Source organism: Gekko japonicus, unplaced genomic scaffold (genome assembly GCF_001447785.1).
Source record: "Gekko japonicus isolate JY-2015 unplaced genomic scaffold, Gekko_japonicus_V1.1 scaffold2121, whole genome shotgun sequence".
NCBI classification, from domain to species: domain Eukaryota; kingdom Metazoa; phylum Chordata; class Lepidosauria; order Squamata; family Gekkonidae; genus Gekko; species Gekko japonicus.
Genome location: NW_015174332.1, coordinates 115633 through 127650, shown reverse-complemented (window position 1 = coordinate 127650; position 12018 = coordinate 115633). Strand labels below are relative to the sequence as shown.

Here is a 12018-nt window from a genome sequence, read left to right as displayed (position 1 = left end):
GGTATATTTTCCCCACTCGAGGCAGAGAAATAGCAAAGAGCCGTTTTGGCGTTCAGGCGGGCTTGATTTCCAACGTGGGGGAAGGGGAGGGAGAGGACTGAAAGCAGGCAGGCGTTCCCTAAAAGTTCAGATTTCAAAACCAGGCGCCTTATCCCACATCGCAGAAGTTAGGGAGAGTCTCCGTGTACAGCGACACAAGAGATTAGAAGTGGGCTCTTCTCCTGACACAGGCCAGGGGCGGTCCTTTCAGGCAACACTCTGGGCATCCTTAAGGGAAGGTGGCTCCGGTCCACAAAGCACAGTCCGCTAAGAGGCTCTCCTGCCCCAAGCTCCATTGCGAGAAACCGGGAGCAGGAGACCTTCCACGGTGGATCGTGCTTCATGTCCCGGTTCTAAAGCAGCCCCACAGGAAATGCCCTCCCCCCCCCAAATGCGCACACATGGCTCAGCCCAGAAGTGAGGCTTCCTCGGTTGGCCCAAGCTGGTGGCTGGTGGCTCCAGCTGTCATCTCTCCTCCTTCCTGACTTTGGAGTTAGGGATAGCACCCTCCAGGTGGTTCTGATCCAGGGACCTTTTGCTCTCGTGTGCTAAAGTGTGCTCTCTCTCCCACCACCCCACTCCCACCACCGTCCCCCCATCCCTCCTCCAGTGTTTGGTTCCAGCAGTACGGGTTCTGTGTTCGGGCAGGCAGCCAACACCAGCGGCAACCTCTTTGGCCAGGTAAATCCCACCCTTTCTGGAACAACGGCCTTGCCTGTGCGTGATTCTAGTGGGAGGGAAAGAACTTCCCCTTGTCTTCCTGGTTTCCTTTGCAGTAGATTTAGGGCAGGCACGAGTCACACACTTGGGCAGGCACTAAGTCCATCAGTCAGCTGTGCCGTAGGCAAAAGAGGTCCCCTTTGTGCATCCTGAATCTATTGCAACGATGACTTAATAGCGGCCACCAGCTGAAGTGGTTTCGAAAGGGGAGTGGACCAATTCATGGTGGTCTAGCTGCGGCCATTGTGTCATGATAGCTCAATGGGATTTCCACATTCAGGGGGAATAGGTGTGGTTGCGGGGGGGGGGGATGGAGGGGGAGGCAGTTCCTGCTTCACTGGTGGGTCTAAAGCAGTGGCTGGCCACCAGTGTTCCCTCCAAGCTGAGTTAGTGTGAGCCAGCTCACAGTTTTTTAGCCTCCAGATCACACATTTTTGTCTTAGCTCAGGATGGAAGGATGGCTCCAGAGCAAACTAATTTGTGCAGTAGCCAAGTCACTTGCTGACAACTTTAATGCCAGTAGCTCACAAAGTAGAATTTTTGCTCACTAGACTCCACCGCTTAGAGGGAGCATTGGCTGGCCACCGTTGGAAAGAGGATGCTGGACTAGGGGAGTCCGGTCTGATTCAGCAGGGCTGCTCTTAGTTCCTCATGTTGTCGTAATACTGAAAAAGCAAAGACGGCAGGGTTAAGGGATGCAAGAACGTCTCTGTTCGTGTTTGTTGGCAGCAAGAGGTGAACCCCCCCCACACACCTAGGCCTTCCTCCCGTACCAGTCTAGACCTATTGCGTGCCCGTAAAGAGACGCACTGGCTCATGTTTAGATTCCTCCTCTTCCGTTTGAACAAAACGGCCCACCGCACCTCCTCTCGCATTTCTCTTTGGCCTTTCCATAAACCCCGTGAGTTCCACAGCGGCCATCGTTAAAGAATGTGGGAGAAGAGGGCGGCCAGGAAAGGCCCAAGGAGTTAGGATAAACTTTGCAGCACATCCATCTCATACGACGTAGGCAGGGCTGGCCGTGAGTGCCCCGAGCCCACACTGTGCTTTCTCATTCATAGACCAGCAGCGGAAAGCTGCCCTGAGCAAACACCGGCTCTGCTGTCCCTATCCTGCAAACGTGACTCTGTGGAATCACACATTTCCTGCCGGGGTTCCTATCTTGCACGTGACTCCGAGCTTCCTAACACATGCCCAGCACACCATATTCCTGCCCGAGGAAGAGAGCTCTGGGTAGCGAGCAGTTGGCTCGAAGCCTTTCTCCTTGCCTTTTTCACCACTCCGGGGAGCTGCAGAAGCTGCCCAGCGGCACAGGAGTCCGTGCCCCACCCTGGTGCTGCCGACCCCAGTCTGCTAGTCACTGCAGGAACCCACCTGTCTCTTGAGTGACTCTGGCGAAGAGAAGCGCCCCAAGTTGCTTTCCTCCTTTTCTCCTACAGCAGCCCTCTCCCAGCGGGGGCCTCTTTGGTTCCAGCAGCGGGGGGAGAGGCGTCGCCTTCTTCAGCGGCCTAGGAGGAAAGCCAAGCCAGGATGCGGCAAATAAAAATCCATTCAGCTCCACTGGCACGGGATTTGGATCTTCAGCCACCCAGAGTAAGTCAGTCTTCCGGGGGGGGTGGGGGTGTTGTTGCTTTGAGGGGAATCTGGTCACAAGGGCCGGTCCGCACGCGCACATTTCATACCCTCGATAACGACAGTTCCAAGCGGTAGATTAAAAAAATAAAGTATTGTATCGCGTTGTGTGTAGTGTCACCAGGGAGATGCTAAGGTTATCTGGCCGCCTGAAGTTCTAGCTCTAGGTGGCGAGCGAGACTTATTTTGTGGACTGAGAGAGCTCTGAGAGAGCTGTGACTGACCCAAGGTCACCCAGCTGGCTTCACGTGGAAGAGTGGGGGATTGAACCCGGCCAGAGATTTTTTTTGTAGAAAAAGCCCAGCAGGTACTCATTAGCATAATAGGCCACACCCAACAGCAGAAACTCATTAGCATATTAAGCCACACCCCCGACATCACAGCTCATTAGCATATTAGGCCACACACCCATGTTACCACACTCACCTTTTGCTTCTTATTCTGTTTACTTTGTTGTCAAAACCCAGGGCTTTTTTTGTAGCAGGAACCTCTTTGCATGTTAGGCCACACACCCCTAATGTAGCCAATCCTAATGAGTTTCTGCTGTTGGGTGTGGCCTATTATGCTAATGAGTTCCTGCTGGGCGTGGCCAACTTGGGAGACAGCCGGAACTCCGTTCCTGTGCGTTCCTGCCCAAAAATAGCCCTGAACCCGGTTCTCCGAATTAGTCTGTCACTCTTAACCACTGCACCATGCTGGCTCTCTGCTCCAAGCACCGATCAGCACATGTGGATGATCCCGTTCATTGGTACATATTTCACGGTGCCTCATCTCACCCTTTCAGTGGAACGCTTTGTCCCGGGAGTCTGTTCACATGGTCAGCTGCAAGAATTCAACTGATAATGCAGCAGCTGAATGTGTGAACTCGGCTCTGAGTTCTGTAACAACTTGAAACGGTAACTGTTTCTTGGCAGCAAGATGGGAGTCAAGCTTGGACAGGCCTGCAGGTTCAAATCCTAGACGATACACCTAGTGTTAAACTTCACACCTTTTAAGGCTGAGCCCTGAGATTCAGAGCACATGTTTAATGCTAAATGTTATGGGACTTTCCCTCCCATTTTGCCACAGAGAGAGCTGAGTATAGGTGTATAGGTGAGTATAGAGGCACATTTTCGGGGGGATTTTTATGTATTATTAAGCTAGGATCAACTCCCAAAGTATCTTCAAAGTTTTTCAGAGGTTCCTTGAATGGGGGGGGGGGGGGGGGCACCACGGAGGAAAGAGGAGGAGATTAGATTTATACCCCACCCTTCACTCAGAGCGGCTTACAAACTCCTTTCCCTTCCCCTCCCCACAACAGACAGCCTTTGATGTAGGTGGGGCTGAGAGAGCTCTGACAGAAACTGCTCTTTTTCAAGGACAGCTCTTATCAGAGCTACGGCTTGCCGAAGGTCATCCGGCCAGGTGCAAGTGGAGGAGTGGGGGAATCAAACCCGATTCTTCCAGATTAGAGTACGCGCACTTAACCACTACACCAAATTGGCTCTCTGAACCACCATACAACTGCTCTGTACTACAAGGAGGAGGAGGAGGAGGAGATTGGATTTATACCCCACCCTTCACTCAGAGTCTCAGAGCGGCTTACAAACTCCTTTCCCTTCCCCTCCCCACAACAGACACCCTGTGACGTAGGCGGGGCTGAGAGAGCTCTTTAAAGAACTGTCTTTGAGAGAACAGCTCTGACAGAACTATGGCTTGCCCAAGGTCATCCAGCAGCTGCGAGTGGAGGAGTGGGGAATCAAACCCGGTTCTCTCAGAATAGAGTCCGCGCACTTCACCACTACGCCAAACGGGAAGGTTTACAGAAGTGTTTCCTGGGCCCTGGCAGATTGATGGGCTTAGTGCTGGATTTCCCAGGGGGAAGGAGCAGCAAGTGGATTGGCTGCTGGTGAAGGCACCAACCCTCGGAAGCAGCCCTTCCCCTAATCTACGATCTCTTCTGGGATCTCTTCTCTTTGAGGGAAAGACGTAGATTTTTACTGCACACACAGTGTGCACAATACCATACTGCATTATATATGTGTCACAGCAGTAAGGTAAAGGTTTCCCTTGCTCGAAAGCCAGTCGAGTCTGACTCTAGGGTCGCGGTGCTCATCTCCGTTTCAAAGCCGAAGAGCCAGCGCTGTCCGAAGACGTTTCCGTGGTCATGTGGCCGGCATGACTAAACATCAAGGCGCACGGAACGCTGTTACCTTCCCACCAAAGTGGTACCCGTTTATCTACTTGCAATTTCTTGCTTTCGAACTGCTAGGTTGGCAGGAGCTGGAACTAGAGAGGGGAGCTCACTCCGTCATGCGGCATAGTCGGGTCTCGAACTGCTGAACTACTGACCTTCCACAGCCTGCAGTTCAGCGTCTTAACCGCTTGAGCCACCGCAGCTCCGTCACAGCAGTACTAGAATTTAAAATCTGGATGGCACAGGATGCATTTTACATAATATGCCTGAATTGTCTTCTTTAATCTGATTGGCCTCTGTTGGGCATGAGGTGCTTGGCTTGGTGGGATGCTCTCCAGTTATCAGAGAGGGGACTTGAAAATGAGGCATCCTTAATTTATTTCTCAGCTGTCACGATTTTCTTAGCCAAGCCATCATTTGTGACTTGGGGTTTTTTTGGCGTTCTTGACGGGAGATCAGACTTGTCACCAGGGTCCGTTCAGAAATTGTTGTTTAGCCGTGTCTCCCGTTAACAGCAGAGCAGCTGGAAACCTGCTTTTCCTGACGCTGACGCCAGATCTGGCATTAAGTCTGGCAGTCTGGTCCGTGGCTCCGCACCCAGCCTTGCCATTGCCACCCCGCCCCCGCTGTGGAGCCACTGCCCTCTGTCATTCCCAGCTCAGGGGACTGGAAGAGAGGATCCAGTTGCCCATGAAAACACAGAGCGGGTGACTTTCAAGTTACGTGGTAAACAGGACAGGGGGGAAAGGTTCGCATGTCACTAGCAGAGCAAAGCCTGACTCCAGGGGCATCTTTGAGACCAACAAAAGTTTTATTCAGGGTAGGAGCTTCCGTGTGCAAAGCACACTTCTTCACTCTATCCAGGTGGCTGGGCTCCAACCCATCCGCGGCCTCCCAGAGAGACCCCATATGGTGTAGTAGCGAAGAGTGTCAAACGACCTGAGTCAGATTGAGGTGACGAGAGAGGAGGTCCTAAAACTGATAGACAACTTAAAAACTGATAAATCACCAGGCCCAGATGGCATACATCCGAGAGTTCTGAAAGAACTCAATTGTGAACTTGTGGATCTCCTGACAAAAATATGTAATCTCTCCTTAAAATCAGCCTCCATTCCTGAGGACTGGAAGGTAGCTAATGTCACTCCCATCTTTAAAAAGGGTTCCAGAGGAGATCCGGGAAATTACAGGCCAGTCAGTCTGACGTCGATACCTGGTAAATTGGTGGAAACCATTATTAAGGAAAGAATTAGTAGGCACATAGATGAACAAAACCTATTGAGGCAGACTCAACATGGGTTCTGTAAGGGAAGATCTTGTCTCACTAACCTGTTAATGTTCTTTGAGGGGGTGAACAAACATGTGGACAAGGGGGATCCAATAGATATTGTTTACCTTGACTTCCAGAAAGCTTTTGATAAAGTTCCTCATCAAAGGCTCCTAAGTAAGCTCAAAAATCATGGGAGAAAAGGACAAGTCCTTTTATGGATCAAAAACTGGCTAATTAATAGAAAACAGAGAGTGAGTATAAATGGGCAGTTCTCTCAGTGGAGGGGGGTAAGCAGTGGGGTACCGCAGGGATCAGTACTTGGTCCACTGCTTTTTAACTTGTTCATTAATGATTTGGAGTAAAACCATAATTAGGATGACTGTCTGAACCTGGCCACTCACTGTTGTTGTGTTGGTTTGTCAGGGAATATAAAACCAAAATCTGAAACCATGTTTGAAGTTGGTTTATCTGAAGAAGCGTGCGTGCACAGGGAAGCCTATACCCAGAAGTAAACTTTGTTGGTCTTAAAGGTGCCACTGGATTCATACTTTGTTTTGTTAACCACAGTTAGTCTTAAATACGGTTCTGCATTCTGTACAAACATGGACATCGTAGCTTACTCCTGGCTAGGGACATATGAACACCTGCCAGTTTGGCTCATGCTCTGTTCACTGATCACAAGCAGGGACGATTTTTCGAGGACTGGTTCAGTAAGTCATCAATCTGTTTGCCGGTATTCAACATGTTGCTTCACTGTATTTATTCCTAGCCATGCATTGCGACTGAGGGGTGACATGATTGAGGTTTATAAGATTATGCATGGGAAAGAGCAGGTAGAGAAAGAGGTACTTTTCTCCCTTTCTCACAATACAAGAACTCGTGGGCACTCCATGAAATTGCTGAGCGGTCGGGTTAGAACGGATAAAAGGAAGTACTTCTTCACCCAAAGAGTGATTAACACTTGGAATTCAATGCCACAGGAAGTGGTGGTGGCTACAAGCATGGACGGCTTCAAAAGGGAATTAGATAAGCATATGGAGCAGAGGTCCATCAGTGGCTATTAGCCACAAGGTGTAGATAGGGACTCTGGAGCAAGTGATGCTCTGTCATCTTGGTGCTTGGGGGGATCAACAGTGGGAGGGCTTCTAATGTCCTGGCCCCACTGGTGGACCTCCTGATGGCACCGGTATTTCTGGCCACTGTGGGATACAGAGTGTTGGACTGGATGGGCCTTTGGCCTGATCCAACATTGGCATCTCTTATGTTCTTATGACCAGTAGAGAGACCTGGGTTCAAGTCCCCATTCCTCGAAGAAGCTCACAGAAGAAGAAGAAGAAGAAGCGATTGGATTTCTACCCCGCCCTTCATTACCCAAAGGAGTCTCAGAGTGGCTTACAGACTCCTTTCCCTTCCCCTCCCCACAACAGACACCCTGTGAGGCAGGTGGGGCTGAGAGAGCTCTTGACAGAAACTGCTCTTTTTCAAGGACAGCTCTTGTCAGAACTACGGCTTGCCCAAGGTCATCCAGCCAGGTGCAAGTGGAGGAGTGGGGAATCAAACCTTGTTCTCCCAGATTAGAGTCCGCGCACTTAACCACGACACCAAACTGGCTCTCTGAACCACCATACAACTGCTCTGTACTACAAGGAGAAGGAGGAGGAGGAGATTGGATTTATACCCCACCCTTCACTCAGAGTCTCAGAGCGGCTTACAAACTCCTTTTCCCTTCCCCTCCCCACAACAGACACCCTGTGAGGCAGGTGGGGCTGAGTGACAGAAACTGCTCTTTTTCAAGAATAGCTGTGCCAGAACTATGGCTTGCCCAAAGGTCATCCAGTCAGGTGCAAGTGGAGGAGTGGGGGAATCAAACCCGGTTCTCCCAGATTAGAGTCCGCGCACTTCACCACGACACCAAACTGGCTCCACTACACTGCGCGGGAGGCTTTTGTCATTTCGCTTCGCACACCTCCCAGGATGTAGTGTGGATAAAGTAACAAAGGCAAGAGCCGTGTACGCTCCGCCCAAGCCCGCCGGAGGAAGGGTGGTGGGGGAGGGGGATGCGATCGCTTGAAAAGGGGCGGTGGGTGTTTGCTCCTGTGTGCCGTGACTCTGCTGAATCCACACCAATTGCCTGGAAGGAGCAAAGCTGGCTTTCAGTTTCCAAAAGCTTCCCAGTCATCTGCAGGAGATTCTCACTCACCGTCACAGAGTGGCTGTCCGTTACAAGGCCTGGCGTGAAGAGCAAGTGCCCACGCTACTCGGTACTAGCCACGATGAATTTTTTTGCCCCAAGGGGTTTTTATTAGGCAAAAGAGGGCTTTTTGTTCTGACGCTCCATAGAAAAAGCTCTTGACTTTCTCCCCCTCCCAGATACATCGAGTCTTTTTGGAAACAGCGGAGCCAAGACCTTTGGGTTTGGCACCTCCACCGCCACCGCCTCCTTTGGCGAGCAGAAGCAGGCGGGCACGTTCAGTTCCGGCGGAGGGAGCGTGGCGTCTCAGGGCTTCGGGTTCTCCAGCCCAACCAAAGCAGGTACTGATCCATGCGTAGATCTCGTCATAATACACAGCCAAGAGTCTTCTGAAGGCAGAGCTGTTCCCCCAGAGTGTCAGAAAGCACGCATTCATTGAGTGTTGCTGTGTTTAAGGGATTTTTTTTTAAAAAAAAATCAGATTTAATTCTGTGACCTGCAAAAATCCTACTTCAGCCAGTCATAAGGAAGGGGCCAAAAAGCTCTGCAGGGCACTGTCTCATCCACGTATGGGATCCTGTACTTCATTTCCGGATTTGGAGATCTGACCAGACGCCGTCTGCTCTTTTTGAATCTCTGTCCATACTCTTAAGGACAAGAAACCCGTTTGCCCTTTGTAACAAAGACCGGGGGCTGAATTTTACACCCATATCCATCGCAGTGTGCAGACAACCCTGCTTTTAGAGTGTCCCGAATAGCTGTTACTTAGGAGTTCAGAGCACTGTTTATCCGTTGATCTGATTCCTTTGCGGCGGCACTTCTGCCGTGTGTTCCCTGTGGTCTAAGCAAACTCTGAGGAATGCCGTTCTCTCAAGAGGAGTAACGGTATGGCAGTCCCTCCTTAGAGCCCAGAGTAAAGGCTTAACTTCATTGTCTTCTTGTGGGTTGATTAGGGTAGCTACCTTCCAAGCCAGAAACGGCACTTGTGCTTTTAAAAATCTCTGGGGAGAGAGAGAGAGGTCAGGTTCCCCTCCCTCACCCCTGACTGCCACAACTAGCTGACTTACCCAGCCCACCTCTCTGCTAGAAATGGGCACGCCTCCTGTTCCATTTGGCCGACTGGACTGTAAAACTGAGAGAGGAAAAGAGGAGGCGGGACTCGCACTGTGCTGCTGCTCTTATTGGCCGGTGGTGCCCGCTGTGCCTGCCCTGGCATTGTTGGGAGTGAACCTCCTGCTGCAGAAGCGCTAAATCCCACTTTACAAGGGCCTGTGGCGTAAGGGAAACACTGCACATGGGGAGGGGGCCTCTGCCTTTCTGGCTCTGTTGCTTGCGCATCACTCTCCACTCCCTTCGCATCGTGTCTGCTGACTTAGAACACATGGGAGATTCCAACCCAGAACAAAGCGTGTGGAGCCCATGGGTAAAATACGTACGGCGCTCGGACAGAGGCGCGTAACTAGATACCTGATCTGTGTTAAATAATTCAGTAGGAGCACTTTTATTTTTATATTTCTTTCCAGAGAGTTTGTATTTACAACCAGGCAGTATCTGTTACAGTGGCCAGGGCTGGAATTTCACCCAGGGTATTAAAATGCATCTTCCCCCCCCTCCCCCCCGCCCCAGTCAAACGGCAAAAGGGAGTTATCTGTGTTCCTGAACAGGCAAGAGACAGAAGCGCAGGACGGAAAAGCAGAAGGTTGTGGTGGGAGGGGCCTCATTTGGGGGGAGCGGATTGGGTTTGTGGCTCTGCTGCAGCCTTCCCCAAGCGGACTGGGCCAGCAGGATTGGCTATTCTCACGAGACGGTCTCCAAAGGAGTTTCTTTGGCTTCTTCCATTCGCGCGACAGGTCATATACGGGGCCGAAGGTTCTGTTCTTCCACCCCTAGAATATGCCGGCAATTCTGCCCCAAGACAAGCTGATTTCCTCGACCTGTATAGCAGGTAGAGAAAGAGGTACTTTTCTCCCTTTCTCACAATCCAAGAACTCAGGGGCCCTCCATGAAATTGCTGAGCGCTCGGTTTAGAACGGATAAAAGGAAGTACTTCTTCACCCAAAGAGTGATTAACACATGGAACTCACTGCCACAGGAAGTGGCGGCGGCTGCAAGCATGGACGGCTTCAAAAGGGAATTAGATAAGCATATGGAGCAGAGGTCCATCGGTGGCTATTAGCCACAAGGTATAGATAGGGGCTCTGGGGCAAGTGATGCTCTGTCCTCTTGGTGCTTGGGGGGGGGGGTCAACAGTGGGAGGGCTTCTAATGTCCTGGCCCCACTGGTGGACCTCCTGGTGGCACCTGGTATTTCTGGCCACTGTGTGATATAGAGCGTTGGACTGGATGGGCCTTTGGCCTGATCCAACATTGGCATCTCTTATGTTCTTATAATTGACGCCCGCTGAGCAAAGTTGCCGGCTGATGATCTGGCTCAGTGCTGCGCAGGCTTCATAAGTGTCCAAATGCCAGTTCCCTGTGAGCTCTTTGAGAGTCAAGCTCCTCTTCCGAATCTCCACTCCCTAAAGCACAGAGGGAATGACAATAGCCCAGCCTGACGTCTTTGCGTTTGGGAGGTCTCCCTCCCTCCCTCCCCACGCCCGCTTGACAGGTCAGCTCAGCTCAGCAAGCCGCCCGCCTCTAGGGTGCGATAGGCAGCTACGCTGGAGCGGCTGCGGCTTTCCTGGCGACATTAGAAATGCTACCTTAGCAACTGCTCAGGGTTTTTGTGGTGGGGGGGTGTGTTGTTTTTTTTGCAGAGAGCTGGCGGCAGCTGCTGCCGCTGGTGCCTTTTTTTGCATGCCGGCTCCAGCAGGCGTTTCTGGCCGGCTCAATTCATGTCCGGGGGATTTTTTTATAAGGACATGCCTGCAGAATCTAGCCACTCCTTTTGCAGTAAGTGCTACGGAGGGATGCATGAGGCGGCTCTGAAATCAGTCCCCTCCGCCTGTTCTTGCCTGTGCCGGCTGGGTGGGGATTTGCAGCTCTTAAGACGATGCTGTCTCTCCGATGTGGGCGGGAGGCTGAGGTCCCTCCAGAAGCTGCTTAGAGATGGATATCTGGAAGGCACTGGATGCAGGGTTGCAAATGTGATGGGTAACTCTCCAGTCTCCTTGCATGCAATCGCATTGTCTCTCGTAAACCGGCCGAGGCCTTCTTCTCACTAAGATAAGATGGCCAACCTGGGTCTGGGCTGTACCATTTCAAGCTGCAGGTTGGGGCTGCCGGCAGCGAAAGCTCCTCCATGCAAACAAAAAAATTCCCCATGCATGGAAGGCGGGTGTGACCGGGAGAATTATAATCTAGAATCCCAAGGGGATGGTTTTCTTTCTGCGAGGTTTTCTCTTTTTTTTTAATTTATGGAGGAATGTTGAATTATGTGGACCCGCCCCCCCCCCACACACACACACGCAGCATTGGTGCAGTCCAGACACAGGTTGACCTGCAGAAGCTCCCCCCAACCCCAAGACCTGGTGTTGATGGTGCAGCGGGCCGGGTCAAGTCTCACTTCACCAGCCTTAGCCTCCCCTCCGGAGTGCCGGGATGAGAATTCCAGTTTATCTTACAGGGCTGTTCTAGGAAATACTGCGATGACGGGCGCGTAGTCTGGACATTTGAAATGCTGTGTACGTGCTGTTCGTAATGCTGATGGGCCTTGCCTCGGTTGTGCATGTCGAGGGTTTAGAAAGGTGCATGCCCTCCATTAAACGCTGTGTGTATTTAGTTACAAAGCAGCCAGCTTCCATAGCAGCGGTGGAGAAATCTGTAATACATCTTGCCTCCCTAAGCTTTAGAAAAAAACGGAAGAACTGGGCTCAGCTGCCACCTCGCCCCATCGCCAAGGAACGGTGGGGGCCTTAACTCTGCAGAATGCCCCCCCCCCGATTTTGCCCTTTGCCCCCTCAGCGGACCAAGTGCCATTTCAGTGCCCAGCCTACTGCATGGCCTTCAGCAGTTGTTTACTCAGCCTGGCCTGCTTCATTGGGTGGTTGTGAGC

General features: G+C 51.6%; 1 protein-coding gene across 1 annotated transcript in view; it reads left to right on the top strand.

Moving 5' to 3' along the window:
- NUP214 (nucleoporin 214kDa) overlaps nucleotides 1-12018 on the top strand; it is a 121953-nt gene that overhangs the window by 102722 nt on the left and 7213 nt on the right. Inside the window, exons 30-32 of the mRNA XM_015424259.1 lie at nucleotides 650-720; nucleotides 2199-2352; nucleotides 8205-8366. Of these exons, the coding sequence (XP_015279745.1) occupies nucleotides 650-720; nucleotides 2199-2352; nucleotides 8205-8366 (387 nt within the window). The remainder of the gene's footprint in view (nucleotides 1-649; nucleotides 721-2198; nucleotides 2353-8204; nucleotides 8367-12018) is intronic.